We start from the raw sequence: 26,799 nt of genomic DNA, 5'->3' as shown, positions 1-26,799 counted from the left end.
GAGGAAAGGACACAGCTCCACGGTGCTGGACTGCTGCTTTACAGAGAAACTCTGGTGGATTTGTGGAGCCAGCCTCCTGTGTGCCACGATTTCTAGACTCAGGGTCCCTTCCCCTGGAAGTCTACTTGCTGATGACCTTGTCATGGGTTTCAAGCGCAGGCTGTATTTGTCTTTACTGAAATCCACTTGCGTTTCAAGGCGCAGGCTGCCTTTCCCGCCCCTGACCTCATAGATAAGGATCCATGGGGGTGGAGGTCATAGTCTGTATCTGGCCGGCTGGCAGTCTGAAAATTTCAAGTCTGATCCATTTGGAGCGGTTTCTGAGGCAGAAAATCCTTTTCCTCCATTCTAATGCTGTTTAAAGCTGGTGACTGTCTAGCACTGCATAACTGTGAGTAAATCTCCATTATTTCCTATGGGAACTTTGGGGGTGGCTTGTAAAACAATTTTAAAGTTGTTTTTCAGTTTCTGAGAGTAGGTTCAGGTCTTCCACCTCGCAAGTCCCCAAATCGTTATTTTAAAAAAATTTTCGTTTATTTTTGCTTTTTTTGACGTGAATTCGTGATGGCAGCCAATCTTTTTTTCTAACTTTTATTTCTGCCTCAAAACCCCCTTGGATTGATACAAAATCATTTGGGATGGACTCCCCAGCCCCTAATATGTTGAATGTGGACATTGATTGTGCTGGATTGACACCGGATTAGCGATTGTGTACTTCGTGCCATAGAGCGCTGGGGGAAGGAAGCAGGAGCTTCGGACTTCACCTCCTCCAAGTAATCTTGGGCTGAGGAGTTGGTCTTCTGAAGAAGATCTCCCCTAGAGGCCATCCTGGAATCTAGTGCAAAACACATGTGTTCCAAGTCTGGAGACTCTTTTTTTTTTTTTTTGGCACAACGCATGTACCTCAACAGAGCCCTGCCATGGTTGTAAGGTGGGCCTTTTCACTGGATTTTATTTGGCTCCTCTGAAAGGTGTATTAGTTGCAATGCAGGTATTACTGGTATGAATTTTCTGTCTCCTGACACTGTCTTTATTTTAGATCCGGCTGATGCCTTTGCTGGGACTGGTCACTTCAGCTGCCCTGAGCGTCCGGATTTGGGTGCTGACCCTTCTTCGCTGATTTTTAAACAGGCTTCTTCTGTCTGCCTCTTTACTGCTCATGTTCTGAAAGAGCTCCATTTGGATTCTCTACCTTTCACTTCTCAGGCTTCGGTCCTGGACCGTGGTTTTCAGTTCAGTCCACAGCTCCTTGGTCTGGTTTCAGAAAAATTTGATACCTGAGAAAGCTCTTTCTGACTTTCTAGAGATATGTCTAAGCTTTATCACCTGGATTCTGATTTTTGGCAGGTTTTAACAGCCTGAGTAGATTCCACCATGGCGCATGTTATCCAGTGCACAGCCCTTCCTAGTGATGGGGGAGTGAGGTTTAAGGACTCTCAGGATCGCAGGGTGGATATTATATTATAAATCGTTCTTTCTAGCAGCATCTTTAGGTATCCAAGTTGCAGTGGCCACTTCCTTTATGGCGTGTGCCTGTCATTTCCGCCTGCAAAATGCGTCCTCTGTGGAGGTGCATGCCTGTCCTCCGCTGGTGATGGTTGGTGTGGTTAGGTGCTGGACGCCTTTTATGATCTCATTCAAGGACCGATTATCATAGTGCCAGAGAATACCATTTACTTTGCTTTCCTATGTTGATCCTCCAGCTTTGAAATCCTCTAAATGGGAACAGTGGGAGATTTAGAAATTTAGACTAGTTTTAAATGTTTTTAAAAGGATGAAGGTGAAAGGCTTCTTCACGGAAAGTGTGGTGAATTTGTGGAATGGCCCCCTGGTGGAGGTAGTGGAGACACATTCTTCTGTATCTGAGTTCAAGAATGCTTGTGGCAAGTACATAGGATGTCTAAGGAAATGGAAGGGATAGTAGATGGTATGGAGGGACAGACTGGATAGGCCATATGGTCTTTATTATTTATTATTTTCTCTGTTTCTTAGTTTAAAGCTGCAAATCTTAATTTCTATTTCAGCTGTCCAGAACTAAAATGACTTCAGATTCCCAGGAGTTTATCCTCTCAGCACTTTAAAAACAAAAGCAATACCAATGGGTTTGCCTGTCTATAGGGAAGAGCAGCCAACAGCAGCAGTAACATAACAAGGCGTGTCCAGTGATGATTTGTCAAACAGTAGGGGCAGAAAGGAAGTATTGCTGATGATTCTTAATGTCACAGCTGTATGAGAGGGTGCTGAAAAGTCCTCAGTCAAACCAAGGAGAGAATAACACAGATATGGTTTGTTCAGTGATCTGAAACTGTCAAAACATAGAATTTTGTTTCTGCAAATTGGCACTTAACAAAATAAGATAACTTTTTTCAGCTACAGTGGCAAAATAATGCTGAGAATTTAGGAAATTGGTTGGTTGGGCTGAGAACTTTTCAGCACTCCCTCATAGAAATCAAATGATATGCATGTACACTTCTCCCTCTGTATTCATGGTTTCATCACTTGTGATTTCACTTATTCGAGATTTTTGGCATGCTGGCTCTTCCCCCCCAATTATATCCAGCGCTGTACAGATAAAAATTTTGGTGCATTTTTCCTAGTACTATCCTTCGGAAAAAATCGCTGCTTACCATTGGCTCACGCCGTACGTCACACGAAGCTTTTGCTCAGTCCCGTTTGAGCCATCCTTGTCAGCGGTTTAACCGAGGCTGGCCATTCGCTTCCTCAGTCCACACGCTCTTTTTTTCTGAATTATTCCCGCTCCCCATTGGCTCAGATTTGTCTCGAGCCCCTTAAAAGCCAAGAGAACCTGTTTAGCTAGAAATCTAGCGCCTCCTCCTCCTTATGCGCTCTTCCTCTACTGATTAGTTCAAATATGCTGTTTGTGAAGCTCTCCATCTTCATTGATCAATGCGGTCAAGCTGCCTTGAATGGAACAGAATCGTAAAAGTGGCGGGTCGGAGAGAGTGGCAAGGTCTGAGGTGAGGTTTGTGTTGGTTGTTTTGAATAATAAATAGATGCAGAAGTTTCTCAGTCCTGCCGGTTATTTATTTTTTTGGCTTGTGCTTAGTTTAGAGTAAGCAGTTAATTCAGTTGGAGTAGATAATGCCTTTATGTGTAATTGAGGAAAGTTGTACTTCATGTATTGAGATTTTTTTGTCATTCGCGGTTTTTCTGTATTAGCGGGTCTGTTCACCCCCCAATCACCGCGAATATGGAGGGAGAAGTATGCATTTAACACCTAGGAGTGTTATGAGATAGTAGTAGTCCTTTTAGGGCAGTATTTCTCAATTTCTTCAAGCCAAGTACCCCCTAAGCCCAACAAATAACAACAGAGTACCCTTGCCCAAGCTCCGCCCCTTTCTCCACCCTCATAATAATAGTACTAATTGTAATGCAATTTCTTCCATCCATTTTTCATATACACCCCCATAATAATCTTATTAATACATAATGGTAACCACAAAATTAAAAAAGCACAAAGCACACTGGATGCAGAGAAAATGTTAATTATCATTTATAATTGATTTTTTTTTTTTCCAAAGAGGTCAAGGCAGATGACTTTAAAATATGCAATGTCACCTCAGTAACAACTATAGAAAGATAGACAAATATAGTGCAAAATATAGACAGCAGATATAAATTCTCAAAATAGACACATTTTGATCACTAAATTGAAAATAAAATAATTTTTCCTATCTTTTGTTGTCTAGTGACTTTATGAGTCTTCTGATTGCAGTCAATATTTCTTTCTTTCTGCCTCCTGCACGCTTTCCTCCGTACCTCATTCCATTCCCCAACCAGCATCTCTCTCTGTCCCTCCATGAGTCTAACTTTTCTTCTTCTCTCCTCCACCCCTTTTGGCAACATGTCTTTTTTTCTCTCTCTCTCTCTCTGTCTCTCCATCTGTCTTGAGAGATCCAGGTATCTCTCCAACCCCCTCTACTGCCAAATCCAACATTTTTCACCACTGCCCACCAGTCCCATGCCCATTTCTCCTTCTATCGCCCCTTTCAAACACCATACTGCATCTCTCCCAACATTTTTCACCACTGACCACCAGCCCCATGCCCGTTTCTCCTTTTATCGCCCCTCTCCAACACCATGCTACATCTCTCCCAACATTTTTCACCACTGACCACCAGCCCCATGGCTGTTTCTCCTTCTATCGCCCCTCTCCAACACCATATCAACATTTCTTCCTCTTATCCTTCTATTCCCCATGCATCTCTACCTCGCTTTTCTCTTTTTCTCTATGCCCAATTTTCCTTTCCCCATGTGCACCATCTCTCACTCGCACCCTCATGCCCAAAATTAATTCTCCCTTTCTATTCCCTCCCTCCTATGTCCCAAGTTAATGCCCCTTCCACTCCCTTCTGTGTCCCATGTTCATTGTTAGGGTATATATGAGGATGTGTAACTTTCAAAGCTGTCTTGTAACTTCCCTGGCTGTATTGCCAACACTACAACCAGCAAGAAGAGTTCTAAAAAGGTTAGTTTCCATGGGTACCAATGCTTGCAGTCTTTGAGCCGCACATCAAGTGCCTTTGCAATAGAGTCCAAAGATGTGCTCTCCAAAGTTCTATCTGAAAAGGAACTCTAAATGAGTGCCTTGAACTGTATCCACCTACCATATGGAAATACCAATGAAATTGCTTATTAAGACCCAGGACTTCTCTGATGGCTGCCAAAACTTACATAAGGTGGTGCTTTCTTGTCATCAGCAGCAGATGAATCCAGATATTAGTGGGTTATGTCCATTCACTAGCAGGTGGAGATAGAAAGCACAAGTTGAGCTCTGTCATATACCGTATACTCGAATATAAACAGAGATTTTGGGGCCAAAAAATGGTTCAGAAATGGGGGACTCGGTTTATATTTGAGCTTCAATTGGTGACCACCCCTTTCTTTCTTTCTGGCTCCCTGTCTCCCCCCCTTTCTTTCTCCCTGCCCTCCCCCATGCCACCGCCATTGGGAAACATTCTGCTGCCACCGCTGCCGGGGAAAGGCTGCCACTGGCCATCGGGAACAGGCCGGCGCCGAGTTTGCTCTGCTTCTCTTCCCCGCGGGGCTGACCAACTCTCGACGCCCGACGTCAATTCTAACGTCGGAGAGGACGTTCCGGGCCAGCCAGGCAGCGATTGGCTGGCCCAGAATGTTCTTTCCAACGTCAGAATCGACGTCGGGCGGCGAGAGTTGGTCGGCTCCGCGGGGAAGAGAAGCAGGGCAAACTCGGTGCCGGCCTGTTCCCGATGGCGGCGGTGGCAGCCTTTCCCCGGCGACAGCCTATTCCCCAGTAGGAGGCCAGCTGTGCACCCCCTTGGGGCGTGCACCCGGGACGGACTTCCCCCTCGCCCCCCCTTGGTATGCCACTGCTCGAGAAGGTCCAGAAAAGAGCAACATGATTGATAAAAGGTATGGAAAACCTTTCATATGCTGAAAGATTAGAGAAACTGGGGCTATTTTCCCTGGAAAAGCGGAGACTTAGAGGGGACATGATAGACTTACAAGATCATGAAGGGCATAGAGAAAGTGGAGAGGGACAGATTCTTCAAACTTTCAAAAACTAAAAGAATGAGAGGGCATTCGGAAAAATTAAGAGAGGACGGATTCAGAACCAATGCTAGGAAGTAGTGCTGCCTGATTCAGAGAAAAATATTTCAATTCGATTCACCCCGTTCAATCAATTTTTCGATTCGATTCAATTCACTGTAAAAGTCAATAGGTTCTCCGAGTGGGAACAACCTGATGTCTCAGCACTTGAGGAAAAGACCACGTAATAATGTTTATAAGATAAATAATATAAATGATGTCCTCAGTGTGAGAGGTAAGCGAGGGGAGAGAATTCTCCAGCGCTTTACACAATAAGGCAGAGGTTAATCACCCTCTGCCTGCAGTGCACACCATCATAGGACACCTCACGTGTGCTCAAATTAATCAATGTGATAAATTAAACAGCGATATACAATTGGTCAATCACATGAGTGCAAGATCAAACAGGTTGTTCCCACTCAGAGAATCTATTGACTTTTACTGCTTTTCTGTGTGAGTAGATAATTAAGCAAATTTCTGATAGCCTACAGAAATGATTCTCAGCTTTCATCCCCAGCCCCCAAGACTCACCAGCCCCCATACCAATTCTCAATTTCCATCCCCAGCCCCCTGCCTATTCTGAGCTTCCATCCCTAGCCCCCAAGACTCACCAGCCCTCCTGCCGATTTCAGCTTCCATCCCCAGCCCCCCTGCTGATTTCAGCTTCCATTCCCAGGCCCCAAGACTCACCAGCCCCCCTTCCGATTTCAGCTTCCATCCCCAGGCCCCAAGACTCACCAGCCCCTATTTCGATTCATTTACTTACTGGATTGGATATTAAATCGCAGGGAAGAGAGAAGAAATGTGGGAAAAGAGCCAGCCAAAAATAGTATTTGCTCCTGCTGAGGTCTTCTGCACGAGGTCTGCTTGCTCGCCGATTGACTCTCCCACTCTTTTCATTTCTTCCGATGTAACTTCCGGTTTCGCAAAACCGGAAGTTACATTAGATGGGTAGAGGCCGGTGGCGTGAAATATCCCGAACTTGTCTTGCAGCTGAATCAGTAAGTCCGGTTTTTAACAAAAACGAACCGATTCAAATCGATTCACCTGATTTGAATCGGTGAACCGATTCGAATCGTGAATCGGGCAGCACTACTAGGAAGTTCTTCTTCACCCAAAGGGTGGTGGACACCTGGAATGCGCTTCCAGAAGGTGTGATAGGCCAGAGTATGGTATTGGGGTTCAAGAAAGGATTAGATAATTTCCTGAAGGAAAAGGGGATAGAAGGGTATAGATAGAGGATTACTATACAGGTCCTGGACCTGATGGGCCGCTGCGTGAGCGGAATGCTGGGCATGATGGACCTCTGGTCTGACCCAGCAGAGGCACTTCTTATGTTCTTATGGTAGTTATCTTCAGGGTTGTCAGATGTGACACAGAAACCTAGTTCCTAAGCTTGTGATTTGAGAAAATGTCTAGCCTGGGTCTATGGTTCACTTGCTGGAAGGTGGGTGCCTTTGTTGTGTTTGGGCTCTGCGGTTTCAGGCGCCGGCTGGGGGTGGTGGTAGGCGCTTTGCGCTTCCCATCAAAGGGAACTGGTTGCTGTTAGTCCATGCATGGCTCAGTGTGCTGCTTTGCTTCCGCAATTGGGGCAAACTGGTAACTCCTATCGAGAGTTTCTTTCCCTGGTGGTGGTAACCATTTTGGTTGCCGCATTATATTTGGCTGGCATAACCTTTTCCTCCCGAGGATGAGCAAGATATCTCTTGGCGGTTTCCACCATCTCTCTGGTGGTGCTTCACTGTTTTTCCAGCAGTTTTCCTTGGCTTCTTCTCAGGAAGTAGCATAACATTCGTTTTGTAGGTGTCTTGCTTCCATAGTCATGGAGTGTCTCCTCCTCCCTGACTAAGACCTAGGGCTCATGTGGTGCTCTGCTCTTTCCTTTATAGTTAAAATTCAGAATCAGACAATTCTTGCATATCCAGGGTAGCAAGTGCCACACTGTGGTGTTCTGCTTGCTTGATAATCATTGCAGCTGCAGTGGTTGGTGAGGCATAAGTGTATGTTAAAAAGAGACTTTCTGATGCTTTGGCAAAGACATACTGGAATTTTCTGCTGAGCACTAGCAAGTTATATTGGTGATGTCACTGGAAAGGATTAGTTTTTCCTCTACGTCCTTCTGCTGGTAGGAGGGGAAAACTCCACTTTTTCAGAACACTAGCTGATTAAAGGAAAAATTACACAGGTCAACACATCATTTTCATCAGAGTTAATGTTGGGTAGGTTTTGTAGTATTTTTCATGCTGATTTCAAATCTGTGTTTAGTTTTTCACTAGCACATCACATTTTTGTAATGAGGCTCATTATTTTTATAAACATTAATTTGGCGATATATCATGTGTTTATAGGATGAACGTGTAAGGCGGGTTAACGACAGTTGTCTTTGTTTTTTTACGCTACAGATGGTGATTAATATCAGTCTTTATCATGCCAAGATATTGTAGTAATCATCCAGATAGCTTCTGTTATGTCTGTGGTTCATTCATGACGAAAGCACAATGTTGCCTAATTACCGTAGATCTGAAGAAGGTATACAAATTGTACTTTGGCTGTCCACTGGGTGACCAGGATAAGTCTTGGGCTCCACATATCATCTGTACTAGTTGTTCCAATGATTGTACTAGGGTTTCATGACTGGTTGTATCGACGAAAGGCAGCGATGTCATTTGCAATCCCAGTGATATGGAGGGAACTGCAAGACCATACTAAAGATTACTACTTTTGCCTTGTGAACACAAGTGGATTCTCAGCTAGAACTTAGCACAAAATTATATATCCTACTCTGGATTCTGCTATTAGGCCTGTTCCTCATGATGACTCACTGCCTGTCCCTGTACCTCCACAAGATGGACTTGCTTCTGTGGAACATGATGAGGAATGTGATGATGATGCAGCAGCTGGTCATAATCCAGAATTATCTGATTCTGATGATGTGAATGATGAAGATTCAGAACCAGAGACCTTTGCACAAGTTGAGCTCAATGATCTTATTCGTGATCTAAATCTTTCAAAAGAAAAAGCAGAACTTCTTGCTTCAAGGCACAAAAGCACTTGCTTGCAAAAGATACTAATATAACTCTACAGAAAAAGGAATCAAAACTTAACAATATTCTTCACTGTAAATGGCTCATTGTGCTTTTGTCATAACATCAACAAGCTCTTCAACAGTTTTTCACAAGTGCATTGTTCTGATGAATGGTATCTCTTCATTGATTCTTCACAAAGAAGCTTGAAGGCAGTGTTACTGCACAGTGGAAATTCCAAACCAAGTATACCAGTTGCCCATTCTGATCATCTAAAGGAGTCTTATGAGAATATGAAGAATTTACTAGAAGCAATCAAGTTATAAAACACACCAGTGGAACATCTGTGGTGATCTGAAGGTCATTTGTTTGTTTATTTCTCCCCTTATCCATGGTGAGTTTCTTATTAACATACAAAATAAGACATTAACATTTGTTGTACAAATCGATACAAAAACACACTATAAAAAATTACATACTTACATATAAAATCAAATTGCATATAACATACACGTCGCATCAACGCATCGTTAGAATATATACATTTTAAAATAAATACTTCCCCACAAACTGATTTTCTATTAATATATGCTCCCCCTCCAATGGGAAGGGATACATTTGATTTATTACAATCGTTATTATTCGATTTTAACTCTCTAGCAACCAATACAATAATATTAGGAGATTTTAATATTCACCTAGATGATCTAAACAACTCTTTCACAATTGAATTCTCCGAATTAATTTCTAATCTTAATCTTTCTACTCTATTTAATAATCCAACACACACTGCGGGACATACCTTAGATATGATTCTTACCTCCACCAATCACAAAAATAATTTCATAAAACCCACTTTAACTCCAGTTCCTTGGTCAGACCATTATTTAATAACCACTAATTTTAATTTTCAAATTAAAAAGAATAATACCACTCCAAAAACAATTACATATCGAGACTACACTAAAATAGAAACCCCAATGTTAGCCACATCTTTTAACATTAAAATTGAGGAATTCAATCTTTTAACAATAAAGGAACAAATAAAAATTTGGCACAAAGCTACAGAACAACTAATAGATGATATTGCGCCTATACGCACAAAAATCATCAATAACAAAAAAATGGATAATCCTTGGTTTACAGATGAACTATTATTAATTAAAAAACAACTCAGATCTGAAGAAAGGAAATGGAGACATACTAAATCTAGACAACATCAAATCAAATACAAACAACAAATGCAGTATTATAAAAACAAAATAAATGAAGCAAAAACTACATATTATTCAAATAAAATAACGAATGCAAAAAATTCATCTGCTCTCTATAATATCCTAAAACAGCTTACAGTACCCAAAATTATAGAAGATCCATCCATACAAACTAAACCTAGCGCACAAAATCTTGCTGATTATTTTATAAATAAAATATATAAAATAAGAAGCAACATTAAAATAAATACAAATTTTAACCAAGAAGAAGCACAAATACAAACAATACCTACTTCCAAATGCACAAATTTCATTATACCCTCCATTGAGGATCTTAAATCTCTTCTAGGAAAAATTAACACAAAAGGAACAGATATTCATACTATTTCCCCTTTTATATTGAAACGACATTTTTCTTTCTTTGGCCCTTTTATCCGATGCATGATAGAATCAAGCTTAACTATAGGGTACATTCCTAAAGAATGGAAAGAAGCTATTATACGACCAAAAATAAAAAATCCCAAAGAATCAACCTCAGAAATATCAAATTATCGCCCAATAGCCAATTTGCCATTCCTCACTAAATTAATAGAAAAAGTCGTTTTTAATCAGTTAACTAACTTTATTGAAAAAACACATATACTACACCCAAATCAAACTGGATTCAGAGCAAATCACTCAACCGAACACTCAATGATAGGACTTACAACCAACATACAATACCATTTAGATCACCATAAATCAATAATTCTGATTTCACTTGATTTATCCGCAGCATTTGACACTATAGATCATCATTTACTAATTAACAGACTTTCTTCAATTGGCATTTCAGGACAGGTGCTAGACTGGCTTAAATCATATTTTCAAGATCGCTCAGCAAAAGTAGTGTTTAATAATTCAACATCTAATAATTTCACCAATTCATTTGGAATTCCACAAGGTTCAATTCTTTCACCGCTTTTATTTAATATTTTTTTGGCTCCTCTACTGACTCTTAGTCAATCTATTGGATTTTCTACATTTGCATATGCAGATGATATACAATTGCTTCACCCTTTAAACCCATTAGACTCAAATGAGATAATATCCATAAATAACAAGTTAACACAAATAAGTCAATGGCTTAAAGATAATATGTTAGTGATGAATCCAACAAAATCTTCAGTGATGTTTTTCCCCTGGAAAAAAGATCTCAAAGAACAATTTTCATCTCAGATAATATTAAACGATATTCCCCTTCAACAAGTAAATAAAACAAAAATATTGGGAGTAACCTTGGACCAAGAATTAAGCTATCATAATCAAATTAGTACAGTTGTCAAAAACTGTTTCAACAAATTGCGACTTATCAGATCAATAGCAAAAGCTCTTAAACCAGAAGCACTTAATATTCTCATCCACTCCCTAATCATTTCTAGGTTAGATTATTGTAATTCTTTATACTGCGGCATAACTCATAAAGAAATAAGAAGACTACAAATAATACAAAATACAGCTATAAAAATTATAACAAACTCAAAAAAATATGATCATGTTACACCTCTCTTACAAGATGCACACTGGCTACCTATTATACACAGAATTACGTTTAAAATCGCATTATTAACATTTAAAATCCAACAAACACACGAGCCATTATTTCTGGACAGATTACTAATCCCTTACTCTTCATTAAGGACGCTGAGATCAACGCAACAAAACCTACTAACTATTCCTTCTTTAAAAATAATTGGGACAAGAAGAACAACTATATTTTCTGTACAAGCACCCCAACTGTGGAACAATTTACCTATTTACTTACGGAACGAAACATCACTAATCAAATTCAAACGAGGTCTGAAAAGCATTCTTTATAAAGATGCATTCAATACATAGATAGTAATCGTAATAAACACAATACTTGTTCTTTAAGGAATTAAATGAGCAGAACATCAATATAGAAACTATAAGTGTTTTTAATCTTAATTCTCTTTTTTTTCTTTTCTATCAAATTATCATTAATATTAATCTGGATCTTCTTACACTCTTTATATTAAAATTTTTCTAATATTAAACCGATTAATTATTCCTAATATTACACCTCCCCTACCCTTATGTACATACCTTAATTGTTCCCTTTTTTTTTTTTTTTTCCTTTTTTATTAATATTATAAATTATTTAAATTGTATTTCCACCTTTTACCTACATGTTTCAATTTGTATTAATAGAACATAATGATTAGTCTGTATTTTGTCTTATTTGTATTTGTATTTGTCATCCCTGGTTTCTATTGTACATTACAATTATGTAATACGCATTGAAATATTTGATATTGCGTAAAATCAAAATTTAATAAACTTGAAACTTGAACGACTAATATCATTTAAGGCAAAAACTGGCGAAACCCTAACATACATCAAAATATAAAATTACATAAGGCATATAAGATGCCTCAATGACAGACAGACATTATGCTAAATAAAACAGACCAGCCCATTGAACACCTCCATAACCAGCACTCAACAGTCATCACTCAGTCTCCCTCAGCCTAACTCAGACCCTATATTTCATCTTAAAGAACAAGTGTTTTTTCAGCATGTTCTTAAAGTTCTGTAAATTTTGCTGTTGACGAATATATCCTGGAAGGTTGTTCCACTCCTGGGGGCCGATGCAGTGAAAGACACTGTTTCTGGAAGAGGAAAGCTTTGGCATGCTAATGGGAATGCAAGGAGGATTCACTAAATACTGCTGTTTCCTGTGCTTGTGGGATAGCATATCTACAGCTGAACATTATGTCAAGTGTGTCCGACAGCTGAGGGATACCTATAACCCAGGGACAAGCAGTATGAAATTTATGCCATTGGTGGATCCTCATAAAATATTTCTTCCACCTCTTCATATCAAGCTGGGGTTGATGAAGAATCTGGTAAAGGCCATGGGTAAAGCACTCCTTGACTCATATCAGAAACTTGGCTGTTGCATGTCATTAAAAATACACTTTTGGCACTCACATCTTGACTTTTCCAGAAAATCTTGGTATGGCATGTGACGAGCAAGGAGAACGTTTTCACCAGGACATTCAGTTAATGGAGCATCGCTACCAAGGTTTCTGGAATGAGAATATGATGGACTACCAATAATTATTCAGTTACGCTGATGACTTCACGATCATCATCCCATTTGCCAACTCCATCTCGGAAACCATTCCCAAAGCATCAGAAGCCATAAACTTGATGGAGCACTGGATGACAGACTTCAAGCTCAAGCTCAATACAGAGAAGACAAAATTTTTTGTCGCTTCACCACACCCGCTTGACACCAAAACACCACTAGGCATCAACAAACTTAACTACCCCATACAGCCCACCATTAAAATACTGGGTGTAACTCTTGACCAATGCCTAACCATGAAAGACCAGGTGGACTCCTTAATCAAAAAGGGTTTTTTCACCCTCTGGAAGCTTAAATAATATTTTGACAACTCTGCATTCAGAATCTTGGTACAATCCCTCGTACTGAGTCAACTTGACTACTGTAACATCGCCTATTTAGCAATCTCCCAAAAGAATATGCGACACTTACAATTAATGCAAAACGCTGCGGTCAGACTTCTCTTCGGTCTGAAGAAATTTGACCACGTGACGCCATACTACAAACAGCTACACTGGCTGCCCTTGGAAGCTCGTGTAAAGTTTAAGTTCGCCTGCCTCTGCTTTAAAGTTCTTTACAGTCTAGCCCCTAAATACATATCCGACCTCTTCTCCTTCTCAGCCAACAGACACAAGAGAAGCTCCCACTTGCACTTCGTTTCCCCCCCGGTTAGAGGTTGCAAACTAAAAAAACACCATGAACACCTTCTCTCACACCAAGCAGCATTATGAGGTAAAGATTTAGGACTACTGCTCTCGCCCACCACTTACGAGGTATTCAGGAAGCACCGCCTCTAAACTCACCTGTTCCTGAAATATCTAGACAGTTGACCCGTTCCTCTCTTTCCCCTCTATAACGGTTCTCTTGTCCCATCCCCCTCTTGTTGACCAATCCCTTAACTTCTCTCAACTTGTACTTCATTAATCTTTTGTAAACCGCATAGAACTTAACGGTACTGCGGTATATAAACTGTTATTTATTATTATTATTATTACTGCTGGATGTTGTGCCGTGACAATCCAGAGACAACTCACAAACAGAAATCATACTCTAAGCATTTTTGAAGAAATATTGGTTGCTAAGTGACACAGTCCAGTATAATTAAGCTATGATGTGTGCTTATTTGACTTTGGACCGAAGATACTGCAACATTTCTTTAAGTTGATGCTGCAATTCTTAAAACCCTATATGCTAAAATACTATAAACTAACATTAGTCATAACTTTAAAAGTTTACGTGACTGAAAAAAAACTAATAACAGATCTGAAATCAGCATGAAAAACTGATTTAGAAAAATGTACTGTGTTGTCAAATGATTCTGAAAATTTTTTTTTTGTTGCTTTGTGTTATTAGATAAGGCATAACTTCACTTTTCAAGAAAGGAGCTGGTTCCTCAGACAGCAGATCTCCAAAGCTCATGTGGCTGCTGCTTCTGTCTCTTTGGCTGCTTTAACACCCCCCTTTTATAAAACCGTGAAAGTGTTTTTTAGTGCCGGCCGGCACACTGCGCCAATGCTCATAGAGTGCTGGTTAACATGCCTCCTTCCTGCCTTGTATCCATCTTTGGCCCATGCAGAAGTTGCTGCATTTTCAAGCAAATGGGTCAATAATTCCTTGAAGCATGCCAAAAAAAAAAAAAAAAATTGCTAAAAGGCAATGTGGGAGGGGGGTTGCAGTTAAGAATACTAGTATAAACGGTACTATTGAAAGTGGTTTTTTAAATAAAGTATAATACTTCATTCTATATACTGTTTTTCCTTTAGGTCGAATACATCAAGCTATGGTAACATCACTAAATGAAGATAATGAAAGTGTTACTGTTGAATGGATTGAAAATGGAGACACTAAAGGCAAAGAGGTACGTCTTAAGTATTTGTTCTTCCACATGCTATAAACTGGCCAATAACGTTTTCCGTGTTAAGGATTTTAGCTTAAGTTCTACTTGGCATTAATAAATTGGCCCAATTTTCTGAAGCCTACTGTTATTTTCTTCTGTTAGAATAATTTTGAATCTTGCTTTTTTTTATTTTCTCTTATTCAGAGTTATGATTTTAGCCTACTATATATTTCAGAACACACTGTGGCCGATAAAGGAGTAATAGATTAGAAATAATTTTAAGAAGAATCTAATATAATAAAATGCTAGGCCGCGCATGCGCACTAAAAAAATCGTGTTCCCTGATCCGTCGCAAAAACACGATTGCGCATGCGCGGGTTTTACATCACCACTTGCTCGCGGCGACTTTCAAATAATAATAAAAAAAAATTATACAGCTGCGGCGGCCTTCCTCACCGTGAAAGGTACCGGCTCCTCTCTCGAACTGCACCAGGATCGAGAGAGGAGCTGCAGCGCCGGCTTTCAACTTAAAACAAACAAAAAAAAACCCAACTGGAGATCGGCGCTCCCACTGTGCAACCCCCCCCCCCCCAATGGGAGGATGCGCCGCAGCAAAGTGCTGCACAGGTACTGGAGGGGGATAGACATATCGCTTCTGCACCGGTACAAACATCCCTCCAGCATTGCACGTTAAACAGGCTGCTTCGGGCTTTCTCCTGCAGTTGAGTCCCTCTGCCGCGTCACCGATGACGTCATCAATGACGCAACAGAGGGACTCAACTGCAGAAGAAAGCCGAAGCAGCCTGTTTAACGTGCAGAGGATGAGGAGAGAGGTTTGATATTAAAGTCATCTTGCTGGGAGGGTCGCAGAGTCAGCGGGGGTTGGGCTGGGAGGGGAGAGAAGCATCTGCCTCGGGTGCTTCAGGCAGCAGCAGCGTTTACAATTCGCTGCTGTTGCTGGCTTCAGGCCTTCCTCTCTGGCCGGTCCTGCCTACTTCCTGTTTTCATGAAGACAGAACCGGCCAGAGAGAAAGACCTGAAGCCAGCAACAGCAATGAATTGTGAATGCTGCTGCTGACCAATGAAGTAGTTAAATGAGGAAAGGGAGCAGAGGGGGAGAGAATGGCTTGGAGGGAGGGAGGAAGGTATGCCAGACCAAGGCAAAAGGAAGGAGGAGATGGAGAGAGGCCATATGGGACAGAGAGAGAGAGGGCGGACACTGGATGGAAAGAGAAGAGAGGGCAGTGAATGGAAGGGGCAACATAGAGGGTGAACAGTATTCTAGCACCCGCTAATGTAACGGGCTTAAAGACTAGTCTTCTAATAATGTTGGGCATCATATAGGTTAATGGGTATTTGAAAATGGCAGGTATTTTGTTTATACGAGGCAGGATGGTGCTTCCTATCAATCTCTTTTTTTATTTTTTTTTTATTTTTAAGTTTGGGGGCTGTTGGGAGGGGGGCCGTCAAGGTTGGGGCAGCACAACTTTATTTTTTTTTTCCGCGTGTAACATACACGCACATCTATGCCCATAAAAAAGAAAAAAATGGCTTTTTTTAATGCTACCAACACCTTCAGACCTGTCTGAGATTTCGGAGCATTGAAACCAGCACTTCTTTTTGTGCATCATGTGGGCATCGATCAGAGTGCTTGTTTTAATATTGAGCTCATTGTATTGTATTTACATATGATTATTATTGGAGGCTGTTACAAACCACGGAAAAAATTGCGATTTGCCGTTTTGTGCATCAATAGCTGAAATAGTTCATTACTAAACTGGTTAAAATTGGTTTACCTGTGATCGGTAATCGCATGGTGAGTTTTGTGCATCTGGGCCATAATGACAGAACGTATACATAAGGATGGATTAATGAGAGAGAGCCAACATGGATTTAGTCAAGGGAAATCTTGCCTTAACAATCTACTGCATTTCTTTGAAAGGGTGAATGAACATGTGGCTAAAGGTGAGCCAATTTATATCATGTATTTGGATTTTCAAAAGGCATTTGACAAAGTACCTCAAGGAAGACTTCTGAGGAAATTAGAGAGTCATGGGATAGGATGTAATATCCTATTATGGTTTAAGAACTGGTTGAAAGACAGAAAACAGAGAGTAGGTTTTAAATCCTATATAATAAAAGACTAAGCGCACATGCGCACTTAGGATTTCGTGTTGCCTATCGCTGTGGTGTGTGATCTGTGGCAGCCAACCCAGCGGCAGGGAACATTCTGGCCACTCCCCTCCTCCCGCCCTCACTCACCCTGGAAGCCAGGCAAGCTCTCTCCCTGCCCGCATCCTCGGCAGGAACACACCTCGGCCCTCACTCGCCGCCGCTGATCCTCCTGTAAAGAGCAGCCTGCGATGGTGGCTGGCTTTAGCGAACCTCGCAGGCCGCTCTCCAACCTCGGTAGCACGTTCCCTCTGACGCACGGGATCGCGTCAGAGGGAACGTGCTATCGAGTTGGAGAGTGGCCTGCGAGGTTCGCTAAAGCCGGCCACCATCGCAGGCTGCTCTTTACAGGAGGATCAGCCACCACGGGGATCATCAGAGGAGCCGCCGGTACTTTGAAACTTAAAAAAAAACTTCAGCCGCAGCAGGCCAGCCCGCGGGAAGGGAAAGGGGAGGGGCCGAACGGAGCAGGACAGCTCACAGTAAGAGAAGGGAATAGGGGGTGCGGGAAAATGCTGCTACTGCTTCAGCAGGGACCTGGAGGGGAAGGGAAATATCACTGCTGCTTCTGCAAAGGAAAGTGGGGGGGGAGAGAAGGGAATGGGGGGGTGGGGGAAAATGTTGCTACTACTTCACAGGGACCTGGAAGGGAAGGGAAATACCGCTGCTGCTTCTGCAAAGGAAAGTGGTGGGGGGAGAGAAGGGAATGGGGGGGGAAATGCTGCTACTACTTCACAGGGATCTGGAGGGGAATGGAAATATCACTGCTGCTTCTGCAAAGGAAAGTGGGGGGGAGAGAAGGGAATGGGGGGTGGGGGAAAATGCTGCTACTACTTCACAGGGACCTGGAGGGGAAGGGAAATACCGCTGCTGCTTCTGCAAAGGAAAGGGGGGGGGGAGAGAGACAGAAAGAAATACAGACAGACAAAGGAGGACAGGGAGAGAGACAGACAGAAATAAAGAAAGACAGACAGACAAAGGGTGCCAGGGAGAGAGAGAGAAAAATAGCAGGAGGGAGAGAGACAGAAAGAAAGGAAGAAAGAGACAGGAGCAGGGAAAGAGACATAAATAAAGAAAGACAGACAGGCATATATTCTAGCACCCGTTAATGTATCGGGCTTAAACACTAGTGGTCAATATTCTCAATGGAGAAGTATAAATAGTGGGGTTCCTCAGGTGTCTGTGCTGGAACTGCTGCTTTTTAACATATTTATCAATGATCTAGAGATGGGAATAATTAGTGAGATAATTTTCTGATGACACAACATTTGTTCAAAGTTGTTAAATTGCAAGAGGACCTTGGGAGACTGGATGGCAAAATGGCAGATGACGTTTAATGTGAGCAAGTGCAAAGAGATGCATGTTAGAAGTCGCTGCCCAGGAAAAGGATCTAGGTGTCATCATTAAGAATAAGTTGAATGTGTAGCAGTGGCTAAGAAAACAAATAGAATGTTAGGAATTATCAGGAAAGGAATGGAAAACAAAGATGAAAATAATATAATGCCCTTGTATCTCTCTTTAGTATGTCTGCACCTCGAATACTATGTGCAATTTTGGTTACCATAATCTCAAAAAAGATATAGCGGAATTAGAAAAGGTACAGAGAAGGGCGATGAAAATGGTAAAAAGGATGGGACGAGTTCCCTATGAGGAAAGGCTAAAGTGGCTAAGGCTCTTCAGCTTAGAGAAGAGGTGGCTCAAGTGTGAATAACTAGTGATAGAGGTATATAAAATACTGAGTGGAATGGAAAGGGGGCATGCGATGAAGCTACTAAATAGTAGATTTAAAACAGGTTGTAGAAAATATTTCTTCATACAATATATAATTAAACTCTGGAATTTGTTGCCAGAGAATGTGGCAAAATCAGTTAGCTTAGCGGGGTTTAAAAAAGGTTTGGATAATTTCCTAAAAGAGAAGGTGCAAACCAAAAGTGTGCTTCTAGGTGTGCTTCTTTGTACAGCTCTTGGCACAGTTCTCAGAAAACTCAAGACAAAAGAAGCCTGATTACAATCTCCTAATTCCTGGTTCTTTTGCATAGCTCTGCCACCTGCTACACTGTTAGCAAAATCCTTTCTAGACAATCCCAGAGATGCAAACTCTGAACCATGATGAATTTCCCAATCATACACATCCTGCTTCTCCTATACCTTGTAAGACTAAAAGAAGTCCAGTCTACAACTACCACCATCAGACCCATATTCCCATGGTACAGCACCAAACAAGGCTATAAACCCCAAAGTTCCACCACCACACCTTGGAATGGCCACTCACACTGCCCTCATATCCATTCTCAATTTCAAATGTGACTCGACAAAAAGCAATTAAGACAACCCACCTTCAGAAGTTATGTCAATTTAAGGTATTTACCAAATACTCAGCAACCTAAACAAAAAGTAACCTCAAACCGAATCCCTTTCATGTACTTCAATGCCAGGTCTGTAGTCAACAATTTATTTTTATTTAAAGATGTAATCCAAACCAGCAACTTGGGGCTCATCTTCATCTCTAATAGCTGGTTAAAAGAACCCAACAGTCCTGAACTACCCCACCTTTGGCCACCAGGGCACCAGGCTGAACTGGCGAGGTGGTTTGTTTGGGTTTTTTTTTTTCCTCATCTGCCATCGGGAGGGAGGGTGCGAGGGTGGGGGGCTATTGCACTGGTGATAGGGATGGAAGGAGGGGCTACTGCTGCACCCGTGAAGGGGAGAGGGAGTTGCTTGGGCTGCTGGACGTGGACCGGCTGGAGCTGAAGGGAAGAGAGACAGTTGCTGGATCTAGTCTGGGGATTGGGGGGAGGGGAAACAGGTGTTGGGCCCATGTGGTGGGTAGAGTGGAGCTGGAAGGAAGAAGAGGTACCAGACCCACACATAGGCACTGAAGGGAGAGGATAGAGGTGTTGGACTCATGGGAAGGGGGAGAGAGGTGCAGGACCTGCAGGGAGGAAGAGAAAGAAGGAAAGAGAAAAGCTTAACCAAGGGGATGAAGGAAGAGAGTGAAATATTGAACATAGAAGAGGGAGGAAAAGAAAGTGTGAGAGACATATTGGTGTATGGGAGTAAGAAGGGGGGAGAAGTTGGACATAGGGAGATATACAAAAAGAGGGGAGATGGTGGGCATGGATGGGAGCATAGGAACAAGGACAAAAAGAGGAATGCTGCATCTGCATGGGGGTGGAATATAGACACAGAGGAGTATTGCAAGACATGGGAGGATATATGTACACACAAGACGGCTAGACATGGGGGAGAATAAGAACGCAGAAGGAAGATGCTGGACAGGGGAGGCATAGGGATATAGAGGGGTGTTACTGTATACTGGAGAAGGGGATCATAGAATGGTGAGATGATGAAGGCAGGGAGATGGGCACAGGGGAAATACCAGAAAGGGAAGTATAGGAAACGGAGAAGGGAGATGCTTACTGAATATGCAGAGATAGAAGATGAATGGTGAGCATTGAGAAAGAAGACATGTCAAATGGTCAGGAGACCCTGGCAAGTGAGTTAAGAGTAGGCAGATGGAAACAGAAACCAGAGCCTAAGTCCAATGTGATGTGAAGAATAAAATGACCAGACAACAAAAGGTAGAAATTTTTTTTTTTTTCCAACTTGTGATTAGAATATATCAGATTTGATATGTGTTTCCTGCTAGAGCTGGTGTTAGACATAACTAGGGACTGGAAAACCCAGGCTGTGCTGCTTTAGCTTCTAGCTGGCTTAGGGTTCAATCTGACCGTGGGGTAATTGCCCTAGTTGTACTCTCCTAACACTATTCCTGTTATGTGTGACTGTGGTATTCTGTTAGCATGATTTTTCTGTGTAGCATTCTGTAATAATTTGGCTTATTCAGTTTTCTCAATATTGGAGCGGATATTTGTGAAGTGGAGGGGAGATGGGTACAGAATATTCTTTCTTTTTATACTTTAATAAAATAAGTTCAATATAAAATCATAAGTATTTGAGGCTTTTGCGGATGGAATCAGACAGTTTGCGGGTATGGGACGGGCACGGTATGGAGATGGAACCGAGCTTGCGGGGATGGAGCGGAGATGGGGAACAATTTTTTTCCCTGTGTCATTCTTTAATATCAATAACATACAAGCATGGGCCAAAATCAACAAACTCAAGCTGAACGCAACTAAAACCCAAATCCTCTAGTTCCATTGGGCCAGGTAATTGTGGTTGCGACCTGAGTACAGAAGGGAAGGCCCAGGTCTTCGATTTTTGCTTCACCATAAGTAAGAGGTAAAGACTCGATGGCATTCTTCGAGCGCCCTCAGGCTGCCAGATCTTGAAGTTTATTTGAGTAGTGACAGGTAACCAATGCAGCTGTTTGAGATAGGTAGTGATTGGGTCGTTATTTCTTCAGTTTGAAGACGAGTCTGATTGCTGTGTTTTGTATTAGTTGTAATTTATGGATCAGTGTTGTATTGATGCCTGCGTAGAGGAAGTTGCAGGAATCAAGCTGCGACAAAGCTAGCATTTGTACAAGTATGGTGAAGTGTCATTCGTGGAAGTATGGTCTTATGAGTCTCAGCTGTCTCACGGAAAACAAGGTTTTCTTCCAGAGATTTGAGACTTGTGGTTCAAGGGTTAGAGTGGAGTCCAGTATAACACCAGTACTTTGGAGGATTCTTCTATGTCTATTTTTGCTCCGGTTGGCAGGACAATGCTGTTGGAAGGTGTTTGTAAGGGCGTGTGGAATGCTTTCGTTGAGCAGGGGCCTAAAGAAGTGCTGGCTGAGATGACCTTGGCTCGGGGTGATGGCATATCGGAGAGTCCTCAAATCTCTCTCGAGGCAGTCAGCCTCTTGCTGGAAGAGTGCAGAACGCTGGTGCGGCCACTCCCCTGTCCAGTGTTGTAAGACACAGGGAGTGAGGGGAGTGCAGCAGCTGCATCCGTAGGCTGTGAAAGAGGAGTAAGAAGAACTGGCAGTACGGAGGGTAACAGCTGCTTCAGTAATCCAACTGCCACCACGTGGAATCTTGGAATTGGAAGAGGGTCTGCAAGAACCCTGTTGGTATCTTTTTCTTCATGTATTGTGAAATCTAAAAATTTGAAAGATTTGGAATTTAAAATCTCAGTTGCTCCATTAAAGAAGCCCCCTGTTATTGACTTAAATTCTCTTTGGGAAGCAATCTTAACATTACAAGTATCTGTCAGTTCTCAATTACAAGCATTAGCCACCCACTGTTCTGGGATACTCTTGAGTCCTTAAAGCTTTAACAAAGAGTAGGTAAATTGGAGAATAAATCATTGGAGAAAAAAAAAATTGGAAAGTTTGGGAGCACAAAATCAGCTCCTAATGAAAGAGAATGGTAACATTAACTTTAAGTTGGAAATATTGGAAAATATAACAAAAAATAATAATTTAAGACTGATTAACTTTCCTAAATCACCAACTATCTCGGCTTGGAAATGTTTAAAAAGTATCTTCTGGAGTCTCTGAAAATCCCGCAAAATTCATTTCCACCTATCTCAAAGATGTACTACATTCCTATGGGAAAGACAAAAACTCCAGAAGAGCAACAGGAATCAGTAATGAATTTATTAGTAATAATAATAATAATAACAGTTTATATACCACAGGCCCGTGAAGTTCTATGTAGTTTACAATGATTAAAAATGCTACAAATTGAGTAGAACTGGCAAGTTAAAACTAGTGAATAGCGGCTCTAGAGATCAGTTATTGTGAGAAAGATTGTACAAATCAACTGCCTAAGTACTTCAGGAACAGATTAGCTCAGTGTAGCTACACTTTTTGTTCAATTAGCCCTTGATTCAGATAGAGATTGGCTTTTAAAGATGTTTTTTTAAGCACAAAGATATACACTTTTTGAATCAAAAAATTAGAATGTACCCAGACATGTCTAGGCAAACACAAAAAAAGAAGAAACAGTTTTTGCTTTTGAGACCCCAGGTCTTAAAACTGGGAGTCACTTTTGTATTAAGATTTCCATGTAAATGTTTGGTTAATTTTAAAGGAGCAAGGTACACTTTCTTTGATTCTTCACAGTTATCTAGGTTTATTGTGGATAACGGTGTGGTGATAGCAAGTACCCCTATCAATAGACAAGAACAAAGCTTGTAGTTAGAATATTAGGCTAACTTCAGGCTGTCCGTCTGATTGCCTGAAGTATCTTGTAATTGTTGCTCTGATTTATTAGGATTACTCCTCCAAGCATCATTGTGGGCTAACAAACAGTTAAAGTATAATTTTGTTTCCTTATTTTCTTTTATTGCCTATTTACTACTATTGTAGATACTGTTGATTTCAATATGATTGATGTTATCATGAAAATGTGAGACTCAATTAAAAAACAAACAATCTTCAAGATCTCATGTATAATCTTCCACATCCTACTTGGAAATTCCGCCATGCCACTCAGACTTATTAACCCCTCATGGCCCACCTTGAACAGAAATTTCAGTAAGCTTTTTTTTGTGTGTGTTGCCACATAAGATTTTTCATGAGCCATCGATTAGTATAAATTCTACCTTGTATACAATTCAACCAACAATTAAAATATTGGGAGTTATTTTGGACCAGCATCTGACTATGAAAAAATTGGTTTTAGTTTATAATCTTTTGTAAACCGCATAGAACTCATGGTTATGTGGTTAAGAAGTATGTTATGTAATGTAATTACCCCACAACAAAAGACCTCAGATACAAATGCACCTTTAACACTGTTTACATATATTGGCACAAAGATATGGAATAACCTCCCTACAATCATCAGATCTGAATCGAGCTACCTCACATTCTGAAAGAAACTAAAGACTTTTCTCTTTGACACCTTACACACCCAAGAAAATTGACACATGCACCCAAATATTACCTTTCTACCTCTATGGCACCGTATACACAGTCAGCCAGTTTACATTGGACTATAATGGACAATCTCTATCTCATAGAATCACTCTTCAAACAGTCTCCATTGTATTATATTTCTTCTTAAAAAGCTTTGTAATGCACCTTCTGTAGCATCCTAGTACTGTACTGGATTATAATTTCTCTAAAATGCACTGTAAGACAATCTCTACCTTATAGCATCTCTTTTCCAACAGAACCAGCTAACCTTTGTTTCACTTACCCCTCTTGATTGGTTTTGCTATGTACCTCCTATCACATCCTCATACTATATATACTAAAGTGTATCTTTTTAAAATTATGCTGCAAGTCACCTTGAACCTCTTTAGGCATAGTTATGTTATTTATGTTATTTATTTCTTATATACCGCTAAATCCGTTAAGTTCTAAGCGGTTTACAGAGAAATATACATTAAATATACAATAAAGGATACAATAAAATAAGATAAATAAATAAAGAATGGGTACTTTACCTTACTGTCCCGAAGGCTCACAATCTAACTAAAGTACCAAGGACAAATAAATTAGCAAGTAGTAGATAGGAAAATAAAGATAATGGAAATGAGATATAAAGATATAGTGTGACTCGTAAACCTCAGATTAAATTAAATTAGATTAGATTTGATTATTGAGGAAGTCCACTGCTTATTCCTAGGATTAGCAGCATAAAATCTGTTTTGCTACTTAGGATCTAGCTAGGTTACTTGGGATCTGGGTTAATCACTGTTGAAAACAGGATGCTGGGCTTGATGGACCTTCAGTCTCTCCCAATATGGCAATTCTTATGTGCTTTAACTTTGGATTTGTTTGGAGAGAAGATGTCCCAAGCCTCTATGCTCATCTCCCTTATTCAGTCATAACAGCTCTACACAAGCAACTACTTGCAGTTCTAGATTTGTCAGATACTCTCCCACCGGAGCAGGCTGAATTACTTTGCCAGTTGGTCAAAAAGCAAGTGTGCAGAAAATTGTGGCCGGGGGTAGATGTAGCATCCAGAATCTCTACGCAAAATATAGTGATGTGCAGACTTTCATTGCTGCGTGTATCTGACTTGGACCAGCTGTTTAGCAGAGGTTTATGGATGATATTTACTGAGGAGATAACATTTTGAAGAGAAGGTGGAAGCGGTTGCAGACCTTATCACAAAGCATACTGATAACCATTGACACACTCTTCTAGTGAGCGCCTTCTGCATCCTTGTCATCCAGAAGTTTTTTGAGTAAGTTGAAGTGAGCATCCTAATATTCTCAAAAGACATAGGTATGCTCCTTCTTACCCTGCCCAACAGGGCCAGCCCCAGCATGCTCAGTCTAGTCAGCAACCTGTGCAGATAGTCCAGCCAGCTCCTTTGTCAAAACGAAGGATGCGTTTTTGACTGGCTCCAGCAGAGCATAGTGACAATTAAAATAACTGTTCCGGATGACCTACCAGTGGGAAGGAGGCTGAGTTTTTTTCTAAGAAAGGTGGCCCCTTGTAACCTCAGACTGGTTGGTATTACAAATAGTCTGAACAGGTTATGCTCTCAATTGGCATAACATTCCACCAAATTATCCCTGAGAGCAACGCCATATAACCCTTGCAACAAAGTAGTACTTCTAGAGGAACTCTTTGAAATGACCAAATGTCCCAATTTGTATTTATCTTGTTCTGCTGTTCTCACTACAGATGCATCTGGGGACAGAACACACACACACACACACATGCAAAAAGCCAAAGAGATGTGTACCTTTATTCAGGAAAACAACACATATTTATAGTCCCCCCCCCTTTGTACATACCCAGTCACAAGCTAATAATGGGTGTGGCTTATGGGGAAAAGTAAGTTTCATTTCTCCTAAAAACAGGGAAGGAGGGGGAAGGGAAATTCCACAACCAGCTCACATAGTCATAATTACAGATAGCAAAAAGAGACAATGTATTTTTGTGATTTCTTGCATAGCAAAATAAGCTTATAAAGAATATACCCTTACACTCTTCACCCTTCTAAAAGCCAATGCGGTTGAACCTGGGGGAAGAAGGGTTGAGATTCTATTTGAAGTACTTCTTATTCCAAAATGGGGGGTTATGTGTCTCATCCTAGACCTAAAGGCATGGACAAATATCTGGTCAATAAATTCAAGATGATTTACATGGGCTCCCTTCTCCCAATGAGGAACACAATTGGCTATGCTTTCTAGATTTAAAGGATGCCTACACACATGTATCCTGATACAGGTACACCATCGATTTTCCTGCACCCTTGGTTCCAAAACCTTGCAGGATTAACAGTTTTGCTGAACCAATGGTGGATGCACTAAACCACTGATTATACACTTCCCATATGTCTCTAAAGCTCTACTGTGCAAGATATTGTATTTCACAGGTACCTGCATTAGTAAAATCAATTAAACAAGATTATTTTTAACAATAACATTTGTTTTTCAATTGCCTCAAAATAGAAATCTCATCAAATTGGCAAATTTTAGAACTTTACTGGAATTGTAAAGCTAATCACAAAGGTCTGGAAGTTGAGAGCTGTCTGTCTCGTAGTTGATCATTTCATCTTGGATTTCCAATGCAACTGGTGTGACATCCGAGGTACTTGAAGTTGAAGCCAGAGGACACACATTCTTGGCAATTTTTTTAAACATTTCATCCAAGTGCAGTTGTATTTTGATCTTTTCCTATGTAATTTTTCATGCAACAAATGCAAATTCATTAGTTCTTGTTCCATAAAGGCAGTACGTTGCTCTAGCCCTTTGATTAATTCACTCACCAACTCAATTAACTTGTCATTTAACCAACTCAATTAACATCTGTTTCATCTTCAACACTTCCTATATTTTCATCAGCATTCAAAATGATGTCTATAATTTCTGAGTCTGTAAGATGATGCACAACAGGTGTTTCTTCATCGACATTCATCCACATGGCCAGATTTACTTTATTAAGACTACTTGTTCTATCCATGGCAACAGGTT

General features: G+C 40.9%; 1 protein-coding gene across 2 annotated transcripts in view; it reads left to right on the top strand.

Moving 5' to 3' along the window:
• Nucleotides 1-26,799, top strand: part of KIF2A (kinesin family member 2A) — a 271,896-nt gene that overhangs the window by 20,518 nt on the left and 224,579 nt on the right. For both annotated transcript variants that reach the window (XM_033930524.1, XM_033930514.1), the window contains exon 2: nucleotides 14,723-14,817. In XM_033930524.1, coding sequence (XP_033786415.1) covers nucleotides 14,723-14,817 — 95 coding nt within the window. The remainder of the gene's footprint in view (nucleotides 1-14,722; nucleotides 14,818-26,799) is intronic.

The sequence above is a fragment of the Geotrypetes seraphini genome, chromosome 1, assembly GCF_902459505.1.
Source record: "Geotrypetes seraphini chromosome 1, aGeoSer1.1, whole genome shotgun sequence".
Classification (NCBI taxonomy): Eukaryota; Metazoa; Chordata; class Amphibia; order Gymnophiona; family Dermophiidae; genus Geotrypetes; species Geotrypetes seraphini.
The sequence above is the reverse complement of the archived record's forward strand: the minus strand, read 5'-3'. Positions and strand labels throughout refer to the sequence as shown.